The 27,938-nt window shown below is 34.5% G+C and overlaps 1 protein-coding gene across 3 annotated transcripts in view; it reads right to left on the bottom strand.

Annotated features, from left to right (window-relative positions):
- Positions 1-27,938, bottom strand: part of ABCA5 (ATP binding cassette subfamily A member 5) — a 137,619-nt gene that overhangs the window by 76,839 nt on the left and 32,842 nt on the right. For 2 of the 3 annotated variants that reach the window (XM_074224697.1, XM_074224698.1), the window contains exons 3-7: positions 22,497-22,701; positions 19,361-19,522; positions 16,192-16,280; positions 4,071-4,300; positions 989-1,130 (exon numbers count right to left, since the gene is read on the bottom strand). In XM_074224697.1, coding sequence (XP_074080798.1) covers positions 989-1,130; positions 4,071-4,300; positions 16,192-16,280; positions 19,361-19,522; positions 22,497-22,701 — 828 coding nt within the window. Of the gene's footprint in view, positions 1-988; positions 1,131-4,070; positions 4,301-16,191; positions 16,281-19,360; positions 19,523-22,491; positions 22,702-27,938 lie in introns of those variants that run through there. The other variant, XM_074224699.1, reaches the window with a different exon arrangement.

The raw sequence follows: 27,938 nt of genomic DNA, 5'->3' as shown, positions 1-27,938 counted from the left end.
TATATGATCAGGGGATCTGTAATGACTAAGTATTTACCTTGCAAGGAATTTTGACAAACACAAAAGAATTGTTTTCAAGCTACAGTATATATATTATTTGGTTTCAGAAAATAGTGATCCAAAGATTCAGAGACTAATATATCAGGAATATGTTCAAGTCAGTATTCAATGGAAATAAAAATATCTATTTAGGTAAGTGAGACAAGTAGACAGAATTTGGAAGTGTTATTTCATTAATGTAGGGAACACAATATCAAAACTTCCTTCATCAATGCAGAAGGACAATTAGAGGATAGATGACTTGCTAAATATAATATAGCTTGTATATGTCAGAGGCAGGACTTGAAAATAGTCCAAACTAACTCCAAACTAGCTCCTTCAACTAATCTACATGCTTCTCTTGTTAACTGAGTTGCATGTATTTACATATAATGTATCACCTAAAAGGCAAAGAAGCAGCACATAATGCATATGATTAGGCTATAACAGATCATAAAATATGTAGTAGCTACCATCAAAGAAATGTCTAACCACAAAAGTGGATAGGATATTCACACAAAAAGATCTGAAGGACAATTAATATATGGCCTGTGTGCTCCATACATTGTCAAGTCTAGAGGAAGAGCCCAAGCACATTGAATGGATCACGTGTAGAGGATGGGGACAGGAGATACCTAGGTGAGAAGTGTTAAGATCTGCTATCTGGAAGAAAATCATCAATAAAATCACAGATCCATCAAATTATCAAAAGTATGATTATAGAAAGATATTAAAAATAAAATCCTAATGAAAAATAATTCAATTTTATAACAAAGTTAATACACTATCTTTTCCAAAGTTATAAATCCACAATAATGGTACATACAGCTAACTTTTTTAAAGATCACTTGATAATATCCTAACTAAAGGCAAAGGAAACAAAAAAAAAGTAAAAATCCTAATAATTCTCAAATATTAGTGGAACATAGTTCTGAAGTTAAATACTTACTGAAGATAATCCATACAGGAAAAAAAGAAGAAATATCACAAGACAGCTACTCTGAGGAAATAATGACGAAGCTGTTGCAATGACTGCCATTAGAAGGGACATAATAAAAATCAAACTTGTATACAATAGAACCCAAGAAAGCCTAAAAAGAAAGTACAAATACATTTAGATCCACAACACATAGGCCTGGAATCCAAAGAATCTAGAATACCAAACTGTTTTAACTTCTTTATTTATTTATTTATTTTTTTGCAAGGCAAATGGGGTTAAGTGGTTTGCCCAAGGCCACACAGCTAGGTAATTATTAAGTGTCTGAGACCAGATTTGAACCCAGGTACTCCTGACTCCAGGGTCAGTGCTTTATCCACTCTGCCACCTAGCTGCCCCTTAACTTCTTTATTTTCAAGAGACATTTAAACAATTTACTCAGCTACCAGCAAAATCCAACACGAATGCATTAAAATTTATAGTGATGATATTAAAATTTAAAATTTTGTTAAATATGAAGATAAAATTAATTTCTTTCTGAGTTAAATATAACTATTAACTTTACAAATCTTAAAGCACTGTTAAGCCAATTTTATTTTCTAAAGTGACAGCAACTCATGGTATGTAAAAAAAGGGGTATTCTAAAGAGTCATAAAGGAACTACAACTGAATTGCAATAAAATACAAAAAAATAAAGTTAGTGTGACACTTTTCTCCATGAAATGTCCTAAAAGTCAAAGTGGTGAGCTTAAAGACTGCAGAGAAACCCTCTATCATCAAAACACTTGAAAGGTAATGTAATGTCTATTGTATGTTTTGCCAAATTCATTTTATTTATTTACCTGAGTTTTATAAAATCCACAGTCCAGGGGAAGAGCTGAATTATTTAGTTTAATTGCTTTGGGTTTTTTTAATTTCTACTCTGTCAATTTACTAAAAGATACTCTGGCGACAGGACTGAGAATTTTTGGAGGTTAACTCAGACTAGATTGCTTACAGATTACCTATTCTAATACTAATACTTTTTTTGGATGAAGGAAAAAAGGTGGCAAGATTAAGTAACTTGCCTGAACCTATGCAATGTTACAAAAAGTCTTTGAAACCAAGAGGCAACAAACAAAAATGATAAGATAATTTTCAAAACTCCAGTGGACCTAAAAACTTTTTTTAAAAAATTCCCAAAAGACAATGAATAAAATAAAAGAGAGCATACAAGCATTTATGTCAGGTACTCCTTTTTTATAAAACAGAATAAAATTAGTTCTGTGTAACAGCATAGGTTTATTAAGTGTGATTTAGTGACAATTTGCTTATTTAAACTTTTTCTTCCATGTAAAAAGCGTATCATATAGTATAAAAATCAGATCCAACATTATTTATTGTAATTTGAAATTATCATGTTCAAATTACACAAATTTTATATATATATATATATATATATATATATATATATATATAAATGTTCCTTTAAATTAAATATTTGTCCTTTAATCACTGTAAAGATGCTTACCTACAACGATTAAATAGAAGCCTCACTTAATTGAATTTGCAACTATGGATCTGTTAAGAATATAAATTCTTGGGGTGGCTAGGTGGCACAGTGGATAAAGCACCAGTCCTGGAGTCACGAGTACTTGGGTTCAAATGCAGTCTCAGACACTTAATAATTACCTAGCTGGGGGCGGCTAGGTGGCGCAGTGGACAGAGCACCAGCCTTGGAGTCAGGAGTACCTGGGTTCAAATCCGATCTCAGACACTTAATAATTACCTAGCCATGTAGCCTTGGGCAAGCCACTTAACCCCATTGCCTTGAAAAATCTAAAAAAAAAAAATTACCTAGCTGTGTGGCCTTGGCCAAGCCACTTAACCCCATTGCCTTGCAAAAATACAAATCTAAAAAAAAAAGAATAAAAATTCTTTATGTGCTCCCTTGTAATATTTACATTTGCTAAATTTTAATCTCCCAATTTTACTCAGACTATCTCAGAAGAAAAGTCCATATTGTATATACTCAAAGATTTCCAAGATTAGATTTGAGATCTAAAACTCTTAAATAGCTTGGAAAGTACACAATGAAAATGAACTTTATATTATCAACTAAAATAATTATATAAAATTGGTGACTGTTATAAATTTCTGTGATGGCAAACTGAGTAAATACTAATACCAAAACTATATTGATAGAATAAATAAGTCTTTGAATTGTATTTAGAAATATCAAGCATCAAATAAAAACATCAGGGTACAGGGAATATACTGAATACCTAAGTCAAAAAGAATGTCATCTTTGTTTATATTTTAATCATCTTGGGTACTTATCTGTATCCTTTCAGCAACTCCATTAAGAATAATGTAGAAAATGTCAGTGTGTATGTGCACGTGCATGCGCCCAGAGGAAATCAATGGAACAAATCACCCAGCAGAAATGCTAAGCCATATGAAATCACTGCAGGGCCATTACAAGAAGATATCAAGTTGGCTCAGCTACCTTTATTCTGTATCTCTACATAATGCATTGATAAGCAGACAGGGTTGTATTATTCTCCATGTTGGTAGAGAACTGAACCTGGGAGTCTTGAACATCTGGGTTCAAATCCCACTCCTTAAACTTCTAGTTGTTTAATCAAGGGCACCATTCAAAGGACCTTATTAGGTCCTTTCCAATGCTAATATAATATGCTCATATTCTCATAAGAGATGAGGAAATTTTCCATATTAAAATTTAAAATTTATTTTAATTACAGCATGTGCTGCTATGATCCATTTTTCTCATTCCTATTATCTATAACCAACTCTTTCTTTCTCAATATATCATCTACATCAAACAAAATTGGAGATTAACAAATTCATCTTCAACTACGTGTCACCTTGCCAGAAAAATAAATAGAAAAATATTTTTTCCTAATGCAACATTAATAAATCTGAATCTAATCCGAATAATGTCTTCATAATAATCTTATTATTAGGGAAATCTCTACTACAGAAGAAACAAATGCATAAAAGGGAAATTAAACAAATTAGAAAATTTAAAATTAGCAAAAATTTATTGATATTATTAATTACAGTAAAGGATGAAAAACTTTCAACAACATACCAAAAAGCAGTATCATGTAGCCCCACTATCTTTAAAAATTCTTTCAGCTTTTTTTCTTTTTCTGCCACAATATGAATTGCCAAAAAGTATCCAAAAGGTGAAAAAGCTATAACTAGGTAAATTAGAATTACTCCTCGAGGAAAGTTATCTATGTCTATAACTGCAGTCTCTCCCATAACAACTGCTTTAGTGGACTCCAACTCTTCCCAGGCTGAATAATTGGTCTTCCACTATAAAAGAAAATAAAATTTCATTTTAATAAATTTGATTTCCAATAGTAATCCCTAGGAAAAATAGAGAATAACTAGAAAATAACTGGTCAATTAAGAACTGTAATAATCTCCAACAGACCACACTACTTAATTGAGTAAAATGAAAAACACTGATGTCACTATTCACCAAATGGAAAAATCTACCATAATCATACCTTACTCTGAAATATAAAATTAGATTTAGTATACTCAATTATATCAACAGCAAACCTATCAGAAATCATATGATCATATCAATAGATGCTGAAAAAGCTTTTGACAAAATACAGCACCCATTCCTATTAAAAACACTAGAGAGTGTAGGAATAAATGGACTGTTCCTTAAAATAATGAGCAGTATCTATCTGAAACCATCAACAAGCATTATACTCAATGGGGAGAGGCTAGAGGCATTTCCAATAAGATCAGGGGTCAAACAAGGGTGCCTATTATCTCTACTATTCAATATTGTATTAGAAATGTTAGCATCAGCAATTAGGGAAGAAAAACAAATTGAAGGAATTAGAATTGGGAAGGAAGAGACAAAACTCTCACTATTCGCAGATGACATGATGGTCTACCTAGAGAATCCCAAGAAATAATCTAAAAAACTACTGGAAACAATTAGCAATTTTAGCAAGTTGCAGGTTATAAAATAAACCCTCATAAATCCTCAACTTTTCTATATATGTCTAGCAAGAAACAGCAGGAAGAGCTAGAAAGAGAAATCCCATTCAAAGTAACCTGAGACAGTATAAAACAGTTGGGAGTCTATTTGCCAAGACAGACTCAGAAACTTTTTGAAAACAATTACAAAACACTTCTAACACAAATTAAATCAGATTTAAATAACTGGGCAAATACCAACTGCTCATGGATAGGGAGAGCTAATATAATAAAAATGACAATTCTACCAAAACTAAACTATCTGTTTAGTGCCCTACCAATCAAAATTCCAAAAAATTACTTTAATGAGCTAGAAAAAATTGTAAGTAAATTCATGTGGAGAAATAAAAAGTCAAGAATTGCCAGGAGCTTAATGAAAAAAAAATGCAAAGGTGGCTTAGCACTACCAGATCTAAAATTAGATTATAAAGCATCAGTCATCAAAACTGTTTGGTATTGGCTAAGAAATAGAGTGGTGGACCAGTGGAATAGACTAGGTGTAAAAGCAGGAGAGGATTATAGTAATCTGCTGTTTGATAAACCCAAAGAGTCTGGCCATTGGGATAAAAACTCCCTCTTTGACAACAACTGCTGGGATAATTGGAAGTTACTATGGAAGAAACTTAGATTAGACCAACACCTCACACCCTTTACCAAGATAAGATCCAAATGGTTACGGGACTTAGACATAAAAAACAATACTATAAGCAAATTAGAAGACCAAGGACTAGTCTACCTGTCAGATCTATGGAAAGGGGAACAGTTTATGACTAGGGAAGAGTTGGAGAACATCACTAAAAACCAATTAGATGATTTCGATTACATTAAATTAAAAAGCTTTTGCACAGATAAAACCAATGTAATCAAGATCAAAAGAAAAGTAGTAAATTGGGAAACAATCTTTACAACTAATGATTCTGACAAAGGACTCATTTCTAAAATATATAGAGAACTGAGTCATATTTTTAAAACAAAAAGCCATTCCCCAATTGACAAATGGTCAAAGGATATGCAAAGGCAATTTATAGATGAGGAGATCAAAGTAATCCATAGCCATATGAAAAAATGCTCTAAATCATTAATTATTAGAGAAATGCAAATTAAAGCTTCTCTGAGGTACCACCTCACACCTCTGACCAGTATGACCAGGAAGGATAATGATCATTGTTGGAAGGGATGTGGGAAATCTGGGACACTGTTACACTGTTGGTGGAGCTGTGAACTCATCCAACCCTTCTGGAGAGCTATTTGGAACTATGCCCAAAGGGCAACAAAAATGTGCATACCCTTTGACCCTGTCTATACCCTGAAGAGATGAGGAAAAAGGGTAAAAACATTACTTGTACAAAAATATTTATAGCAGCCCTGTTTGTGGTGGCAAAGAATTGGAAATCCAGTAAATGTCCTTCAATTGGAGAATGGCTTAGCAAACTGTGGTATATGTATGTCATGGAACACTACTGTTCTATTAGAAACCAGAAGGGATGGGATTTCAGGGAAACCTGGAGGGATTTGCATGAACTGATGCTGAGTGAGATGAGCAGAACCAGAAAAACACTGTACACCCTAACAGCAACACGGGAGTGATGTTCAACCTTGAAGGACTTGCTCATTCCATCAGTGCAACAATTGGGAACAATTTTGGGCTGTCTGCAAAGGAGAGTACCATCTGTAGCCATATAAGGAGCTGTGGAGTTTGAACAAAGTACAAGGACTATTCCCTTTAATTTGGAAAAAACACCAGATATCTTATTGTCTGATCTTGTTACCTCTGAGAATTCTGTTCTCTTTAAAGATATGATTTCTCTCTCATCACACCCAAATTGGATCAAGGTAAAACATGGAAACAAAGTAAAGACTGACAGAGTGCTATCTGTGGGGTGGGGGTGGGGGAGGGAAGCAAGATTGGGGGAAAATTGTAAAACTCAAATAATATCTTTAATAAAAATAAAAAACAAAGTGAAAAAAAGAAAAAGAAAATATAATAAATGGTAGGGGAGGAATGGATGGAGGGAATTACAATCAACAATAGCAACTGTGGGAAAATATGGAAGTAACTTCTCTGATGAACTTATGATAAAGATTGTGATTCACCCCAAAAACAGAGCTGATGATAGCAGAACCAGCACTTTTTTTCTCTTTCTTTCACTTTATTTCTCACGAGGTTTTATATTTTTGTGGGGGGGAGGGTGGATTATGTTTACTCTTACAAGACTATTTTAGTAATGTGTAAATAAATAAAAAATAAAGACAAAAAAAGTTTGTTGAACTGATTAAGAATTTTTTTTAATTGACAAAATCTATTTTCTCTCTCATAAAAACAGAAGTATAAAACCCTTGTAGAAAATGAGTAGTCAAGCAAAACTAATTCATTCTTTGACTATGCCCAAAAATATAAACAGCTCATTCTATAGCCTAAGTTCATCACTTTCTTTTTTCTTAAAAGCAATAGAATGTTTATTAAAGAAATTATTTGAGTTTTACAATTTTCCCCCAATCTTGCTTCCCTCCCCCCACCCCCACCCCACAGATAGCACTCCGTCAGTCTTTACTTTGTTTCCATGTTGTACCTTGATCCAAATTGGGTGCCATGAGAGAGAAATCATATCCTTAAAGAGAACAGAATTCTCAGAGGTAACCAGATCAAACCATAAGACATCTGGGTTTTTTTTTCCAAATTAAAGGGAATAGTCCTTGTACTTTGTTCAAACTCCTCAGCTCCTTATCTGGATACAGATGGTACTCTCCTTTGCAGACAGCCAAAAATTGTTCCCAATTGTTGCACTGATGGAATGAGCAAGTCCTTCAAGGTTGAACATCACTCCCATGTTGCTGTTAGGGTGTACAGTGTTTTTCTGGTTCTGCTCATCTCACTCAGCATCAGTTCATGCAAATCCCTCCAGGTTTCCCTGAAATCCCGTCCCTCCTGATTTCTAATAGAACAATAGTATTCCATGACATACATATACCACAGTTTGCTAAACCATTCCCCAATTGAGGGACATTTACTGGATTTCCAATTCTTTGCCACCACAAACAGGGCTGCTATAAATATTTTTGTACAAGTAATGTTTTTACCCTTTTTCCTCATCTCTTCAGGGTATAGACCCAGTAGTGGTATTGCTGGGTCAAAGGGTATGCACATTTTTGTTGCCCTTTGGGCATAGTTCCAAATAGCTCTCCAGAAGGGTTGGATGAGTTCACAGCTCCACCAACAGTGTAACAGTGTCCCAGATTTCCCACATCCCTTCCAACAATGATCATTATCCTTCCTGGTCATACTGGCCAATCTGAGAGGTGTGAGGTGGTACCTCAACAAAGCTTTAATTTGCATTTCTCTAATAATTAATGATTTAGAGCATTTTTTCATATGGCTATGGATTGCTTTGATCTCCTCATCTGTAAATTGCCTTTGCATATCCTTTGACCATTTGTCAATTGGGGAATGGCTTTTTGTTTTAAAAATATGATTCAGTTCTCTATATATTTTAGAAATGAGTCCTTTGTCAGAATCATTAGTTGTAAAGATTGTTTCCCAATTTACTACTTTTCTTTTGATTTTGATTACATTGGTTTTATCTGTGCAAAAACTTTTTAATTTAATGTAATCGAAATCATCTAATTGGTTTTTAGTGATGTTCTCCAACTCTTCCTTAGTCATAAACTGTTCCCCTTTCCATAGATCTGACAGGTAGATTGGTCCTTGATCTTCTAATTTGCTTATAGTATTGTTTTTTATGTCTAAGTCCCGTAACCATTTGGATCTTATCTTGGTAAAGGGTGTGAGGTGTTGGTCTAATCTAAGTTTCTTCCATAGTAACTTCCAATTATCCCAGCAGTTGTTGTCAAAGAGGGAGTTTTTATCCCAATGGCCAGACTCTTTGGGTTTATCAAACAGCAGATTACTATAATCCTCTCCTGCTTTTACACCTAGTCTATTCCACTGGTCCACCACTCTATTTCTTAGCCAATACCAAACAGTTTTGATGACTGATGCTTTATAATCTAATTTTAGATCTGGTAGTGCTAAGCCACCTTCATTTGCATTTTTTTCATTAAGCTCCTGGCAATTCTTGACTTTTTATTTTTCCATATGAATTTACTTACAATTTTTTCTAGCTCATTAAAGTAATTTTTTGGAATTTTGATTGGTAGGGCACTAAACAGATAGTTTAGTTTTGGTAGAATTGTCATTTTTATTATATTAGCTCTACCTATCCATGAGCAGTTGATATTTGTCCAGTTATTTAAATCTGACTTAATTTGTGTGAGAAGTGTTTTATAATTGTTTTCAAAAAGATTCTGAGTCTGTCTTGGCAAATAGACTCCCAAGTATTTTACACTGTCTGAGGTTACTTTGAATGGAATTTCTCTTTCTAGCTCTTCCTGCTGTTTCTTGCTAGTCATATATAGGAAAGTTGAGGATTTATGGGGGTTTATTTTATAACCTGCAACTTTGCTAAAATTGCTAATTGTTTCCAGTAGCTTTTTAGATTATTTCTTGGGATTCTCTAGGTAGACCATCATGTCATCTGCGAATAGTGAGAGTTTTGTCTCTTCCTTCCCAATTCTAATTCCTTTAATTTCTTTTTCTTCTCTAATTGCTCATGCTAACATTTCTAATACAATATTGAATAGTAGTGGTGATAATGGGCACCCTTGTTTAACCCCTGATCTTATTGGGAATGCCTCTAGCCTCTCCCCATTGAGTATAATGCTTGTTGATGGTTTCAGATAGATACTGCTCATTATTTTAAGGAACAGTCCATTTATTCCTACACTCTCTAGTGTTTTTAATAGGAATGGATGCTGTATTTTGTCAAAAGCTTTTTCAGCATCTATTGATATGATCATATGGTTTCTGATAGGTTTGTTATTGATATAATTGAATATACTAACAGTTTTCCTAATATTGAACCAACCCTGCATTCCTGGAATAAATCCTACTTGATCATAATGTATTATCCTAGTGATGACTTGTTGTAATCGTTTTGCTAAGATTTTATTTAGGATTTTTGCATCTATATTCATGAGGGAAATAGGTCTATAATTTTCTTTCTCTGTTTTAACTCTTCCTAGTTTAGGTAGCAGTACCATATTGGTTTCATAGAAAAAGTTAGGCAGAGTTCCATCTTTCCCTATTTTTCCAAAGAGTTTATATAGAAGTGGAACCAATTGTTCCTTAAATGTTTGGTAGAATTCACTTGTGAATCCATCAGGCCCTGGAGATTTTTTTTTAGGGAGTTCACTAATGGCTTGTTGAATTTCTTTTTCTGAGATAGGATTGTTCAAGTATTTAATCTCTTCTTCATTTAACCTGGGCAACTTATATTTTTGTAAATATTCATCCATTTCACTTAGATTATCAAATTTATTGGCATAAAGTTGGGCAAAATAATTTCGAATTATTACTTTAATTTCCTCCTCATTGGTGGTGAGTTCACCTTTTTCATTTATAATACTAGCAATTTGGTTTCTTCTTTCTTTTTTTTAATCAAATTGACCAGAGGTTTATCAATTTTATTGGTTTTTTCATAATACCAACTTTTGGTTTTATTTATTAATTCAATAGTTATTTTGCTTTCAATTTTATTAATTTCTCCTTTGATTTTTAAAATTTCTAATTTGATATTTGGGGATCTTTGATTTGTTCTTTCTCTAATTTTTTTAGTTGCATGTTTAGTTCATTGATTTCCTCTTTCTCCAATTTATTCATATAGGCATTTATAGCTATACTATATCTCCTGAGAATTGCTTTGAATGAATCCCATAGGTTTTGGTATATTGTTTCATTATTATCATTATCTAGGATAAAATGATTAATTCTTTCTATAATTTGTTTTGTGGTCCACTCATTTTTTAAGATGAGGTTATTCAGTTTCCAATTTGCTCTGGGTCTATATCTCCTTGGCCCAGTATTGCATATGACTTTTATTGCATTGTGATCTGAGAAAGATGTATTCATTATTTCTGCCTTTCTGCAGTTGATCATTAGGTTTTTATGTCCTAGTACATGGTCAATTTTTGTATAAGTTCCATGTACTGCAGAGAAAAAGGTATATTCCTTCCTATCCCCATTCAGTTTCCTCCATAAGTCTACCATATCTAATTTTTCTAACAATCTATTTACCTCCCTAATTTCTTTCTTGTTTGTTTTATGATTTATCTAGATCTGATAGCGGGAGGTTGAGGTCTCCTACTAGTGGAGTTTTGCTGTCTATGTCTTCCTGTAATTCTTTCAGCTTCTCCTCTAAGAATTTGGGTGCTGTCCCACTGGGTGCATATATATTCAATATTGAAATGACTTTATTGTCTATAGTACCTTTTAGGAGGATAAAGTTTCCTTCCTTATCTCTTTTAACGCTATCTATTTTTGCTGCTGCTTTGTCTGAGATAAGGATTGCTACCCCTGCTTTTTTTACTTCAGCTGAAGCAAAATATACTTTGCTCCAACCTTTTACCTTTACTCTATATGTATCTCTCTGCTTCAAATGAGTTTCTTGTAAGCAGCATAGTGTAGGATTCTGGTTTTTAATCCACTCTATTTGCTTACGTTTTAAGGGAGAGTTCATCCCATTCACATTTAAGGTTATGATTACTAATTCTTTATTGCCCTCTGTGCTATCTTCCCTCTGTTTGTATTTTTCCCCCCTTTACCCCCCTTTTATCCATATTCCCCAGTATTTTGTTTTTGAATAACACCCCCTTCAGTGTGTTTGCCCTCCTATATCACTCCCTCCCCTTTCTTTCCTCTTTCCCTGTTCCCTTCCCTTCCTTTTGTTATTTCCCCTTATTTCCTCCACTCCCCTTCCCTTTCTCTGTCCCCCCTCCCCTTTTCCCCTTTTACTTCTTGAAAGGTTAGATGTTTTATAAGGTAACTGAGTATGTGTAGGTTGACTTAAGCCAAGTCTGATGAGAAGAAGATTCAGGTGTTTCTCCTCTACTCCCTTCTTCCCCTCTATTACCATAGGTTTTTTGTACCTCTTAGTGTAATGAGATTTGTCCCATTCAATCCCCTCCCTCCTCCTGTCTCTTTCCTGTCCCCCTTTTTAGGGAAGTAGTGTATTTTTTTTTAGATCATTCTATCTAAGTCATAGAAAATTCTGAGTGTCTGACCCTTCTAGTTCAGTATATTCTGTTGAATAGAGTCCAAATTCCTGAGAGTTATTAGAGTCTTTCTGCCCGGTGGAGTTAAAGCCAGTTACGTCCCATTAGATATCAGTCTCCTGGATAGGTCATGGATGTCCAGCATTTCTGGCTAGGTATATTCTCTCTGTTAGAGTTACATTTCTCAGGATTCTCAGGATTTATGAGAGTCTCTACCCCCCCCCCCCCACCCCATGCTGGGATATAGCCAGTTTCAACTTGCTGGATTACATTTTTTTCCTTTTACTGCCCCCCCCCTTTTTTTTTACCTTTTCATGTGTCTCTTCAACCTCCTGTTTGATATCCAAATTTTCTTTAGCTCTGGTCTTTTCATCAGAAATTTTTGGAATTCTTCCATTTCGTTAAATGCCCATCTTTTTCCCTGAAAGAGAAGGCTCAGCTTTGCAGGAAAGTAGATTCTTGGCTGCATTCCCAGCTCCCGTACTCTTCGAAATATCTCATTCCAGGCCCTTCGATCCCTTAAAGTTAGTGCAGCCAGGTCCTGCATGATCCTTACTGTGGCTCCTTGATATTTAAATTGTTTCTTTCTGGCTGCTTGCAGGATTTTCTCTTTTATCTGATAGTTCTGGAGTTTGGCCACAACATTCCTTGGTGTTTTCCTTTTAGGATCTTTTTCTGGTGGGGATCAATGTACTCTTTCAATAACTACTTTGCCCTGCGATTCCATGATGTCAGGGAAGTTTTCCATCACTATATCCTGTAATATTAAGTCCAGGCTTTTTTTCCTCTTCAATGTTTTCAGTAAGTCTTATAATTTTCAGGTTCCCCCTCCTCGATCTATTCTCGAGGTCAGTGGTTTTACTGATGAGGTATTTCACATTTGCTTCTATTTTTTCTATTTTTTGATTTTGTTTAACTGACTCTTGCTGTCTCGTGGAGTCATTAGTTTCTGTAGACTCCATTATTTTGGCGGGGGAGGAGTTTTCTTCATTAACCTTTTCCAATTGGTCGATTCTACTTTTGAAAAGAGCTTTCCATTTGACCAATTGAGGTTTTGAGAAAATTAATTTCTTTTTGCATTTGCTCATTTGACGATCTGAGAGAATTATTCTCATTTTGCAAGGTATTAATTGTCTCCCCCAAATTTTCCAGTTGATTTTTAAACTCCTTCCTTATTTCTTCAAGGAAGTCTTTCTGTGCTGGAGACCAGATTGTATTCTCCTCAGAGGTTCCAGGTCTCTCTGGGTTGGAGTCTTTCCCTTCCAGGAATTTTTCTATGGATCCACCTTTCCGCTGACCCTTCTTCATTATGCTAAGACCTTGAGTTGGGTGGGGCTGGTTCACCTGGGTTTGGGATCTCTAAAGGCTTTACTGAGTGCAGTTTCTCTGGCTGGCCAGTAGGAGGAGGTGGTTGCCCTCTCTGGGGTGTCTGTGACCTTGGTTGCAAGGCCTTCTCCCTTTGCTTGAGGGAGGGAATTGGAGCTATTGAATTCTTTTGCCTTCAATCAATGGTGGGCTTTACCCTGACCTGAGGTGATTCTTCAGCTGGGCTGGTTCTTTTTCTCACACATCTGGGCCTGAGGCAGAAATAATTTGCATTTGTTTGAGAAGAGGCCTCAGTGCAATGGAGGCGTGGGCTCAGAGTTTCTCAGACCTGAGGAGCCCAGGGATGGTGTCCGCAGCTCTCCTGCACCAGACCTCTCCCTGCAGCCCCTTCCCCAAGCTCCAGGGGGACAGCACCAACACCAGCACCTCTGCTTCCCCTTCGTCCAGCCCCACCGCTGATCCAGCAGGTCCGGCTCTCAGGCCTTCAGACTCCCGGTTCCGATTCAGCTGTTGGTCTGGCTGATCTTCCCTGGAAGCTCAGACTCACCTGCCGGTACTCAGCCAAGGCTGCTGCGGGAGACGAATCCTGAGGTAGATTTTCCTCTCCTGGCTTTTCTTTCTGGGTTTCCTGGTTCAGATTTCTTTTAAGAAGTTTGTTTCATGTGATAGATGGGGAAGAGATCAGGAGACTTTAGAACTGTGCCTGCCTTCTCTCCGCCATCTTGGCCCCGCCTTCCAGTTCATCACTTTCAATCAGGAGGTAAGTTGCAAGCTTCATTATCATTCCTCAGGAATAATTTTTGTTCACTGCATTCATTAGAATTCTTAAGTCTTCCAACATTTTTTGTCTATGTCAGTTGATACAAGCCTCCTCAGCTTTCTCTGAAACCATTTCTTATTTTTTTCCTTAGAGCACTATAGCCTTCCTTTATATTCATAAGTTTTAATTTATTCATCTATTCCTAAACTGATAGGTACCTTTTAAGTTTCTGTTTTTTTGCAACAGCCAAAAAATGTTTTTGACCATTACATGTCCTTTTCTGCTTTCTTTTATGTCTCTGGGTTCTAGACTTACTAGCAGTATCATTGAGTCAAAGGGTATGCAAAGTTTAGCAGCAATGGAGGAAGAGTTTCAAATTACTTTCCAGAAATATTGGACTAATTGATGGTTCCAACAAAAGCATATTAATGTGCCTGTTTTCCCACTAACTCTCTAATACTTGCAATTTTCATTTCTTATACACCGTGACAATGTTGTGGTTGGGAGGTAATTTTTTTTTTGCAAGGCAATGGGGTTAAGTGGCTTGCCCAAGACCATACAGCTAGGTAATTATTAATTGTCTAAGGCCGAATTTGAACTCAGGTACTCCTGACTCCAGGGCCAATGCTCTATCCACTGCACCACCTAGCTGCCCCCTGGGAGGTAAAATCGTAAGTTATTTTAATCTATATTTCTTTAATTATTTGTAAAGGAACATTTTTTCATTTGGTTGTTGAAAGTTGAGATTTTGTCTGAAAGTTGCCATTTTTCATTTGAACATCAGGGAATGACTCTTATTCCCATAAATTTGAATTAATTCTTAGAATTAATTAATAGCTTAGAAATGAGCTTTATCTGCTTCCTGACTAATTTTTACTGTATTTGATTTGAGAAAAAAACTTTTTAAGTTTATGAAATCAAAATTATCCATGTTATATTCTATGATCCTTTTTATTACTCTTTGGTCATAACTTTTTTCCTAGTCATAGATTTACTCCTCAAAATTACTGATATCATCCTTAATGTCAAAATTATGTTCCCCATGAAGTTTATCATGGTATATGATGTGAGATGCTGGTCTTATCATTTAACATTCCTCAACAATCTATGCCTAGTTTCTTTAAGACTTCTGTTGAACTGAATCTAAGAAATTCAAATTACAAATTACAAAAAGATTTTTAAATTTTTGTTTCCATATAAAATTCTTTTAAATAAAATCTTTCCATACTTAACATATACATATACATTTAAACTTGATTATATTAATGATACTACTGATTCAAGTAAAATACAACTGAAATACTATCATCAGAATCTTATATCAAGTTTAAAGTCTTAATATAAGGGAAGTAGTTAGGCTGACTATCCCCAAATAAAGTTCATTTGTATCATGATTAAATTTACCATACAAGAATACTGAAATGAAGGTAAGAAAAAAATGAATAAAGTAAATGAAAAAATTAAGTAGGGATATGGAGCAAAGGTAAAACACTGTTATTTAACACAACATGAATCAACTCAGTCTAATCCCATAGATCTCCGGATTACAGTTTTCTCAATGCTTAGCATTCCAGTATCTTATATGTATTTGTATATAAATACACACGTACATGCATACAGGGAGGGATTCTTGGCATAATTGCCATATACTACTTTATCTAAACAGTTGAATTAATTATTTATACTAAGAAAAATTATTTAAGGAAAATAATCAGCAAATATGAATCTTTAATAAATATCTATGGAAAATACTAATTGTAACAAAAAAATGTATTGTTAGATCACATAACTATAGAAACTGAGTTAAAACTAGGTCTTCATATTTTAGACCTTTAGAGGTATTATAGAATAAAACTTAATTTTTACTTCCTACGCTTTTCTAAATCTAACACAGTAACTTACTATATGATAAAAATTTTAAATGATTTTTTTATAAGTCAAATTAGTTGCATTGCAAAGAATAAGACAATTCATAAAACATTCTTTTCTAGGACTCCTTTTTCATATTTACCTGTATAATTGCAGCATCAATGGAGGTTTGTAAAGCTATGAATCCTGAGTGCCAGTATAGAGCAGCCTCACATGACTTTGAACAACCAGCTATAAAGGGAACAAAAGGCAAGACATAATTTTGCAAAGTGATACAAGCACTCCTCTCTAAAGAAAACATAAATAAGAATGATACATATGTTAATAGCATATCCTGATCATCAGGTGCTACTAGTAGCATCATCATGCTACTAGCAGAAATCCCAATTCAATTTATCAAGTGGTATTCTGTTCTCTGTTTCTCATAAATTCTTGATAAAGGGTATAGCAAATTAACATACTAGAAAATTTTATTTTTAGATTTTCCAATATCTCTGAGATTGAGTGCAAGACTCCTTCAGGTTATCCACCTAATATCCCTTGACTCTTCCTGTAGGCCTAGCTTACCTTCTCTAATTTCTTGGCACTACTAACTTATTTCAGCTCTTGAAGACAATTCATGTTTGGTAATACAGTACAGTCCACTTACATACAACTATGATAACTGAAACCATTTAACCAACTTCTATTAGTTGAAGAAAACAATAAGCATTCTGATCATTTTTTTTGTCATGGTAATTATTTACATGCAATAGGACATTAAAAGTCATATTAAAAGGGGCAGCTAGGTGGCACAGTGGATAGAACACCTACCTGGAGTTGGGAGGACCTGAGTTCAAATCCGGCCTCAGACACTTAATAATTGCCCATGTGACCTTGGGCAAGTCATTTAACCCTTACTAATTTAAAAAATTACAAGTCATATCAATTAGTAGAAATATAAATAAAACTTGTAATAAAGAATTATGCAAAACAATGCATTTTAGTCAATTAAACTTGCCATAATCACTTAACAGCTTCTAAGCCCCTACAAACAAAAGAACAGACCCAATACAAACACAAACACACACACATACACACACACACACACACAAACACTTGAATAAGAGTAGACTATGTATTAGTTACCAAAATGTTTCATGATGCTGATACTAAGTTACTAAGTAATAAACTTCTTGAGGGCCAGGGTCAAAACTTATTTAAGTTTTATATCTCATTTAGTAGCCTAGCACAATGCTATGAACATTATGATACTATAAGTGACTGTAATATATTAATTTAGCTACCTTTCCATAGATATACAACTAAACTATTTGTTTCTTATTCAAAATAAGAAAATAAGGTGCTTTGTTGAATAAAGAATTCTTTAATAATTTTAGCTGTAATACTATAAGATTAGTATTACAAATGTACTTGTATTAATTTGAGAGGTGAAAATCTGAGAAAGCAATGAATTGTTATAATACTGAATTGTCAAAACAGGACAAGGTTATTACAGAATGCATATATCTACTTGGTTTGTGTGTTTATATTCTGTCATATTTCCTCCCATACAAAGCTTCTACTTTATCCCTAGCTAGTGCTTAGTGCTACTTCCTCAAATTATATTTGATTTACATATGTTTGTTACAGTCCTCAAGTACTCCATCCTCAAATAAGTTCCTTGAAGTGTCTAGAACAGTGCCTTGCACAGAATAGGCACTTGCGGGGGTCCAGCCTTCGCAGGGTCTCTGGAACCTGACAGGAGGGATAGAGTCCGCAAAAAGGAATTGAGTCAATGCAAGGGTTTGAAGGCAGAAGCAGGCTGACTGTCAGCTGCTCAGATTTATTTTTATAGTCTCAGGATTATATAAGCATTAAACAAGCAAGCCAAAATCATTTCCTTGGTTATAAAAGTTTATAATTTTCATTATCAATCATGTGGTTACAAGTTTCATTATCATGTGGCTACAAGTTTTATTATCAATCATATGGTTAATTTCTTATCCCTGCTCAGACCGTGATGACCTCAACCTGTCTGTCACCTAGTCTGTCACTGTATTGTAAAGTTATTAATTAAGCAATTTATTTAAAGTTATTAATTAAGCAATTCATTTAATGGAATTTTTTTATATTTCTGTGTATATAATGTTTTTCAACATGCTCCCTTGACAACCTACGGTGAGGGCAGTTATGTTTGTCCACCCATCCATTAACTTCTTCAATAACCATTTTCCTTTCAGCCCTTGATGATAGACACCACAGTTTCTATAACTTTTTATTCTTTCCCAATAAACTAAGGCTGTTAAAGTTCACATATCAGTCACCTATACTGACTATTCTTTCACCATCTTTATCATATATTCCTGTGTATGGTAAGGGGGGGCAAAACTGTTGATTTCCTGGGAATTCTACCTAACCTATCTTGTATCTGTTTTCCCTGTATATATTCTGACGTCTCCTTGGAATTCCCAGTGTTGTATTTTCCAAAGATTTCATAATGTTGGAACCTTTTGTATGCCTCGGGGAAAGGCAATCCTGTTAAATTTGGACAGAGTTTACAATCTGTTTTGTTCAAGAAATTTTCCTGGAATCCCTCCTTTTATAGTCATTCCACTATTAGGATGGGTAAGTTTTGCAATCAATATTAGTCCTACAAGTAGTGGTATACATGAAATCCCTATATATATTGAAGAAGGAAATGTTCCATCAGGCAGTGTGGCTGCCTTGAGTCTTCTTGCCGTGACTGTGTCAAGCAGCTTTGAGACCCTGGCTCCCAACAGGTGCTTAACAGTTTATGGAACTAAACTTAAATCTCTGCTTTTGACAATGTTTCTCTGAGAAAATATAATTGACTAGTGCAATATATCACGAGATAATATATGTAGGGATACAATGGACCTTAGAGGTCATCCAGAACAACACCCTCATTTTGCAGATAAGGAAACCTGAGATCCAAAGCAGAGACAGTAGAGCTGGGAATTTTTTTTCTTTTTTTTAGTTTTTGCAAGGCAATGAGGTTAGTGACTTGCCCAAAGTCACAACGCTAGGTATTTTTTTTTTTTTAGTATGAGAAGTCACATTTGAACTCAGGTCCTCCTGACTCCAGGGCTTGTGCTCTATCCGTTGTGCCACCTAGCTGCCCCAGAGATGGGATTTTTAACTGGCAAAGAAAACCAGGAAGGGACAAATGTCTTCACACCATAATATCCTTTAATTTTAATAAGTATTAATATATAACATATAATATGGCTTATTAATTTCAAACATGGATCAAAAGTATAACAAAATTGCTTAATACAACTCTCAAAAACTTAGCTGGGAATGCTTACCTCTAGAATTCATATAAATAGAAGATACTGGGATCAAATCAGGAAAAAAGCGCAGTTCATAGGACATGGAATCTTTGAAAACCACACCCACAAAATTGTTCAGCTTAGAAAGACTGGATTCTTGCAATTCTCTCTCGTTTGCATATTTCTCAGTAATTATGACTAAAAATATTATAAATAGCTATTATTCATAAATTAGAATGTCTGAGGGAAACACAAAATGTTTATACATTTTAAGAAACATTTATAAAACTTTTTTCAGTGTTCTTTGGAATTTATTAAGTAACTGCTGAAAATATAAATAGAATACTATGAACAATACAATATTTTGATAAATTTTGAGATTTCTAAAATCATATTCTTCCAAAGTACAAAAATGTCTAATAATAAACATTTCCAATGATAAATCTAATTTCTCTTTCAGGGCCAGGGTTTTTTAATTCCTAACAAAAAGGTAGAAGAGGGTTATTTATAATTGAAATGATATTGTTTCTTAATTAAACAAGAAAAGACTACAGACAATGATGGAATTTCAAGAATGAAAGGCCATAAATTTCAGTCATCTCAAAACAGGTCTATTCCTTGAAAAATGAAGCTCCTATACAGTTGCCATTTAGTTAAGATCCTTCAGTATACTTGATTAAATCTTAACATCTGCAGGGAAATTCTTTGTAACTGAAATTCTTAATGTTGCCATTTAAATCCAATATTTCTTTATCTGCAATTGGAGAAACTTTTTCTTCTTTTCATTCAACTTTTCTTTTCCAATTCCAACATTTAAGATCTACTTCACAGACCTATTTTCAAACATTCAATCTCCTTTTCTGAATTTTCTATAAATCATTCACATTTCTCTAAGTTACAACTTCAAAAAAGGTCTAAATAATGCTGAAAATAGTAAGGAAAATTCTCAAAGGTATAAATGATTCATTTTCATGCATACATATTCTTCTTTGATGCTGGTTTGTGAAAACTATATATTAAAGATACAAATATAATTATCATTCTTCATCTTATATTTATAGAAGCAATCTTGGAACTTCATTGTTTTGGAATTTTTTCAGTTGTTTCATAATCAGAGATTCATAACTGAAAGAGACCTAAGAGATCATTTAGTCCAAGACTCCCATTTTACAAATGAGGTAAATGAAGTCCAGAGAGGAGATTATGATTTGCTCCAAGTAACGACAAAAGGACTGAAGTCCAGGTAATGTGACTCCAAGTCCATTCCTCTTTTGCACTGTTAAAACCTGACCTTTTCTCATTTTTTGAACGTCTCATGAGTTCTGTCCCTTCCAGGCTAGTATTCAAAACTTAGTAAGCGTTCTTTCATCATTTAGTTGTTTTAGAAAAATATTTACTACTAGGTTCAGAAAAAAAATTATCTTCTTCTAATAAAATTAATGGTGGTCCCCCCCTCCAGAAAATCCCCCAGCTTCTACTTTTATGTATTAATGTAATGTTTGGGTTTTTTAAAACTTTCAATTTTGTTTCTATCTTCCAAGGTATTCTTCATTTCTTTTTAGTGTTTATTTAAACTTGCCAACTTTCTAGTCTTTTTTGCTATTGTTGCTGTTGTAATCTGTTTCTCTGTCTCTCAAAGGTATTTAAAAATGTTCATTTTCCCCCTAAGGAAGGCTTTCATTGCACCTCAAAAATTCAAAAATGTCTCATTGTTGTCATTATCTTTAATAAAATTATCCATTGTTTCTATCATTTATTCTTTGATCTCCCAATTCTCTGAGAAGAAATTATTGAAGTTCTAAGTTTATTCTTAACACTTTTTTCAGCAGTTCTTTAATTTTAATATTTCTACTTTTCTGCATTTGTAAGGTTTTTATATCCTAAAGCATGATCAATTTTAACTGTATCTTGCACAGCTAAATATATACATAAATTGTACATAAATATATTCCTTTCTAGTCTCATTCAATAAGAGCCAGAACAAAATTATATCTAACTTTTTAAAAAATTCTATTCAGATTTTTAACTTTTTTTATTTTTTTTGTTAGATTTATCTAGAACTGCAAAGGGTACACTGAGGTACCTTGTTACTATAGTTTCTCTCAATTTATCTACTATGTCTTTAGTATTCTTTTAGTTTATCATTTAAGTATTTAAAATCAATGACACTTGGTGTATATGTGTTAAGTAGTGAATTGAATTAATTGTCTATAGCACTCATCACCACTTAGAATTTGTTTTGCTTATGACTAATTCTTCCATGAATATACTCTCCCTTTCATACCTCACTGCCTTTTCTCTATTCCTGTTTCTTTCTATGTTCTGGATGAGTTTAAATATATTCCTATATTAAAATGTCTGTTTTTTTCTTCTGACCAGTTTAGATGAAGGTAAAGTTCAAGTGATGCCTGCTCCCCTTATTCTTTCTTTCCAATTTGTCATTTCAGTTGTCGTTGATAACTTCCTGAATAAAAATTAAGTTCAGCAATCACAAACTATGATATGGTCCACACTGTTCTTCCATATCCATCATTCAAAAAAAAATAACAAGTCAGTCTCTAGCCAAAATTGAGCAATAACCAAAGACCCAAACATCTGACATTTCAGGTTCTCCAAAACTCAAATGCTTATCATTTCTCTGATCTAAAACTGAAAGTAAGGTTGCTTTATGTACTGAACTACAGCTACAACTAACATTTTGTGCTATTTGACCCATGCATTGACAGTGACTAATTACTAATATTGGAAATATTTTTATCACTTGTTATACTAATATAATATATTTAATATATATAACAGAATCAAAATTTAAACTATTAAATATAGCTATTTTATGAAATGTGGTTATTTTGTGATATCAAAGCAAATATAATCATAGAAAATACTAATTAAAGTAAATATTTTAAATTTTAAATTTTAATTTAAATTATAAATTTTAAAATATAAATATTCCCAGTATTGTTAATATGTTAGTCAACTAAAATGTCAGTTTTGTTGAAATACCCAGTAAGAGTCAATAAAACAATTGCCATAATTATTATAAAGTCACATTATTATTAAAGAAAAATATCTAGCACATAAAGAATTAAGTTTACTCAAGACAATTGGCATATAAATAATCTAAGAAACAACTACATGAAACTGGAAAAATACATAGACAGGCTCACAATACCATCAGGATGATAATGAGAAGACACTATATCCATGATGCTTCTTGTAACATTAGTTGCTGGAGCATATGCAATAATGAAGTCAGATAGAATAGATTTATCCAAGGGGTCAAGTTCTGTATCAGGTACTTCTGCATACTTCTTATTTGGATGCATCATGCTTATTAATATTAACCAAAATAAAAAAAATAGTGGAAAAATAATTTCCTGCAATTAAAAAGAAACAATGTGATTAAATTTCAATGAAAGGTAAAGAAAAATGAACACTCTAATATTAGAAATTTTTGAGTTAGTTATCCAAAGAATCATTCTAAATATATTATGTGGACTTTCCTTTGCCTTCAGTATCACAAAAATGTTTTAAAATCCAAAACTTATAAATGAAGGTGATATATGAACTGTCAATGCATCCTATAATCATTACTCCATCTAAATAAATTTAATGAACTAGTAATAAACATAACTAAGAAGAAATTTTAAGTTCAAACTAACCATGGGCATACCTTTATAAATGTGATACTGTGTATATTATTTATATATATAAGTTACAATATTAGAGTACATCATAATCAATAAGTCAACAAGCAGTTATTAAACAACCCTTGTGTATCTGGCCAGCATTGTATTTGGCACTGAAGATACAAAGAAAAAAAATCAAATCAACCTTTGTCTTAAAGAGTTTACATTCTACTGGAGATGATATTAGATATGGTTATAAGAACACATTCATAACAAATGTAAGGCAAAGTCTAGGGACAGGGTTCAAAGAAGCCTGCTAAGTCTTTAATATCCACAGGACAACCAGTTTGAAATGTCCTATAGGCACTTTGTCAAGCAAGCCAAGTTCTGGAAACATATTATAAAGGGTTATGGGGGCGGCTAGGTGGCGCAGTGGATAGAGCACTGGCCCTGAAGTCAGGAGTACCTGAGTTCAAATCTGGCCTCAGACACTTAACAATAATTACCTAGCTGTGTGGCCTTGGGCAAGCCACTTAACCCCCCCCCCCCTTTACTCTGCAAAAACCTTTTAAAAAAAGGATTATGTACAGAAATCATTCTACTCAATGGAACTGGACAGGTCGAAAATAAAATAAAAATTATAGAAAGCGAAGAGTCCTAAAGGAGAGGAATATATATATATATATATATACACACACACACACACACACACACAATCAGGGGGAGTTTGATGATTCAGTAGAGGAAAATGAATAGTAGGCAAATTAAAAAAAGGAAGAGAGTGTGTTGTCATGAAAATCCAGAAAGTCAAGAGTATACGGGGAAAAAGGTTGGCCAAGAGTATCAAATACTACAGAAAGGACTAGAAGGATGAAAATTGAGAAAATGCCATTAGACATGGCAATAAAAATAGTAAGTGATATTTTTAAAGTCTTTTAAGGTTTTCAAAACACTTTACAGTATTGGTTCATTTGGTATTTACAACAACCCATGGAAGTGAATTAGGCATATTTTATAGAGCTTACTTGGTCCCACTGAAGCGGCTCTTCAAAAATGAGGTAAGAGTCCAGGTCTCTGGGTGAATAAAGGCCTGCATCCATCCTACCACACAGACCTTCTGCCCCTCTCTTGCATATGTCTTCTCCTTGTTTCCACATTCATCCCCCAGGTTCAAATATTTGTCCCCTCTTACTAGCCTGTTGTAATCCTACTTGATTTCCCCATATCTGGTGTCTACTCTCTTTAATCTTTCCTTCCAACAACTACCAAAATAATAGTCATGAAATACAGGTCTGTCCAAGGCTCTCCCCTGCTCAAAACCTCTTAGGGTGGCTCTGTTGACTCCAGGATAAAATATAAATTTCTCACAACAGAATTTAATAACATCAAGAGGACACTGAGAGGCAGGGGCTGGGACAGGCGGTGGCTCACCTGGAGGCAAACTGCCAACTCAATCCCAAAATCCAACTGAGAACCTTTTTAACTACAGCAATTTTAATCCCTCAGGGCTCAAAGTGTTTACACTGAAAAAATTAAGAGAGTCCAAAGCAAGACTGAGTCACCTGGATACTCCAGCTAGGAACAAAGGACTAGGACTTGGTTCTATTTTGTTGAGTTTTGGAATTGGAGCCATGATTAAGGACAGTCAGGGACATTCATATTTGTGTCTCTGGAGATGAAATTCTTGTACTGACAAGAGTGAAAGCATTTGCCAAGAATATTTTCATTCATCAACAATGCAAAGTTGGGAGGTTTGAAGATCATCAGATACCACTGTAGTTCTGACTATAAATAATGCTGACTACCAGTCTGGTGGCATTATTCCCATGACCAGCTGGTAAGTTTCTGAAAACCAGTCTTTGGTTTCTGGGGGGAGTATGGATGCAGACCTGAGAGGAAAAGGCCATGGTAATGATTAGACCATTAAGAGTCAGAACTGGATATACTCTGTTGTCACAGACCAGCATTGCTGGAGCTTTATGATATTTCATTGATATGGCAGGAAAAATATTCAAAAGGCCAAAGAACTCTCACAGCATCCAGAGTACCCAGAAGTCCTGGTGCCAGGCCATGGGTTGAGATAGGTCTGGAAAAGGCAGTGAGAAGAATGCCTTTGCACAATATTCCCCTCACTATATAATAAACATAATGTATAAGACATGCCATTATATAAATAATGTCATGGTCCTCTTTGATTATGAAGGACAACTACCACTACTCCTATTACTTATCACACATTCCTCCTAATTTTGGAGAGAACAAAAGAGAAGCCTTGAAAAGGACACTGGGAAGCACAATAGAGAACCAAATAGAAAGGAATAAGCATTTCCTTGTGCAATGAAGATCCCATTAACATTAGATAACAAATTTATATGGGACCTACTCATCATGGTTGCCAATTTTACCAGCATTATTCCACCTCACATGAGTAAATGGTGGGAATAATCCAGAGGCATGATTGGCAAAAGGTCAAAAGGTAAGGAATTTAAAGAAGACAATATAACATTAAATTGACTAATTATTATCAATTATTTAAAAATTAGCAAGTCATTTCACTATCCTTTCAGTGAAGAAAGATAATGTTGCTTTTGGGTAGTAGTACAGTTGCCATGATCACAAAGATTGTTGACTGAAATGGAAAAAAATAATTGGCACTAGTACCAACTAGACCTACAGACACAAGCAGATTTTGAAGCTTGAAGCTATGGGGGAACTATTAAAAGTAAAAAAGGAAAAAGGATTATAATGCTATTACTATGAACTAGAGAAAAGTGGACTAAATTATCTTCCCCAGATTAATCCCAGAGATTGCCTTCAGCAAGTTTCCTGAAGTTGATAGCTTTCAGCAAGCCTCCTTGCCCCCCCCCATCTTAAATATCCCTTATGAATGTCCCCAACATGTTTGTGTAACACATAAACCCACCCCTCCTCAGGAACAACCCTACTTCAAAGTATTCTGACTCCACCTTGCTCTGTATCAGGTACTTCACTGTAAATGATTTCTTGCAAATTATAAGACTAGCTGCAGCAACTAGCTGCAGCATCTAGTATCTGTCCTTCAGCATCTCCTTTTCACTTCTTTTCAGTATAAAAAGACTTAGCTACTAAAGAAGGAGTCCCTATATGACTCAATGGGAAGATTTCTTTAATTTAGTGAAACTTGCTACACTCAGACAATAATTTCCTTATCTACCTCCTATTACTAATGAGTGGAATATTCCTAGGAAAACTCTCACTGGGTTAATATTCCTAGTGAAGTCCTCTCAAGGTTTAAAAATATTAAGAAAACAAACTATTATTATTGGACTATTCCTAGAAAGACCTTGCATAATTTTATGGAAACTTTTCATTCTTTTCTTTGTTGCTGGGGGGTAGATTTTCATGAATAGAATGTAATACTGAAAAACTCAGCCAAAAAAAGAGGAGAATAGGAAATGGGGGGATTATGTTAGGTCACATAATCTCACTTGATTGTCCTTTAGGGGCAGCTCAAACTCTCACCACTTGATGTGAGATTGTGTGTCTGTCCTTTTCTCAAGAAAAGCAATTAAAACTTTCATTTTACTCAGAATCAGTCTGAAGTGTTTTTTTTTAAGTTTTGCAAGGCAATGGAGTTAAGTGACTTGCCAAGGTCATACAGCTGGTTAATTATTAAATGTCCAAGGACAAATTTGAACTCAGGTCCTCCAGAGCTGGTACTCTATCCACTGCACCACCTAGCTGCTCCCAAAGATTTTCTAAGTGGATTTTTATCCCACACAGTTAGGTGCATTGGCCAGGAAACAATCCCCTCCTTAAGACTCTCCTGGACACAAATACAAGCAGAATGCCAATAATTTCAGCAGCAGTGATTTAGTGCCCAGGCAGATTCCTTGAGGAACAAGGGAAAAATACAAAGAGAGACTCAGTTTGGGCAAAATTGAAAGTCCAAAAATCTCTGGAAGCAGTACTACAACAAGGAAGAAGGGCCCTAACACAGAAGATTTGAAAGGCCATTGGGGTCCGGTAAATTTGTGTACACAAGCCCAGTCAGGCAAGACCTATGAATCCTGTGAAAGTTTAGGCAGTTCAAGCCTGTAAAACTGACCTAGGTAAGACCAATGAGCTCCTGGGTGACTCACCTATCCACTTTGCCTAATCAGATTAAGTCTGAAAGGCAGAGGGGCCTCTACCTAAAGAGGCAGAGGAGCTCCCATAAGGAGTGGAGTTCAGACAATCAGGAGAAAGCCTCTACAAGGTTCAAGTCCTTAGGGGATCCAGAGGAGACCATCTTGAGTGTGTAGAGATGGGAAGTGTTAAATTCGAGTAAGTGGGAAGCTGGAAGTGCCAGCTGAAAATCTAAGTTCTAAACTTATTAATCGAGAAGAAATACCAACGTAAGGGGGAAAATGCAGAAAATGATAAAATGTCATTGACTTTTTCTCTTCCCCTCCCCCTCCCCCGGCTTCTTTTCTCCACAGCACTTGCCTGGCTTTTTGGTTTGTTATCTTTCAACCAAAAAAAGGATTTTATAAAGAAAAAGGATTAACTGAGAGGGGAACTGTTTCATGAAGACTCAGTAAAACAAGTGTTAAAAAGGGAATTTATTCAGACCTAAAAGGAAACAAAAAGAAAGGCTATTTTATATTGAGAAAATTTTAAGGATGGAAGATTCCAGGAAAATAAGAAAGTCCATTCTAAAGTATATAATTTGAATATAAAGAAATGCCAGAAAAAGTTGATCTTGTAACAGAATGAATCCAATTTTCCTTGATGGTAACATTAAGCTTCAGGAAATTATTAATATAGATTCTAGTAATGTTAGCTATTAACAGAAAATATGGTACAACTGAGGATTTAAGAACAGAAGAGCCCCCCCCCCAGAAAAGATTTATGACTATCCCCTTATGGGAGAAATTATGATGTTTATTCTATGGGGGGGGGGGGAGCAAGGGATATTCTAATTAGGCTGTGGGATTTTTTTTTTAAGAGGCTATTTGCCTTCT

The sequence above is a fragment of the Macrotis lagotis genome, chromosome 2 (assembly GCF_037893015.1).
Source record: "Macrotis lagotis isolate mMagLag1 chromosome 2, bilby.v1.9.chrom.fasta, whole genome shotgun sequence".
NCBI classification, from domain to species: domain Eukaryota; kingdom Metazoa; phylum Chordata; class Mammalia; order Peramelemorphia; family Peramelidae; genus Macrotis; species Macrotis lagotis.
The sequence above is the reverse complement of the archived record's forward strand: the minus strand, read 5'-3'. Positions and strand labels throughout refer to the sequence as shown.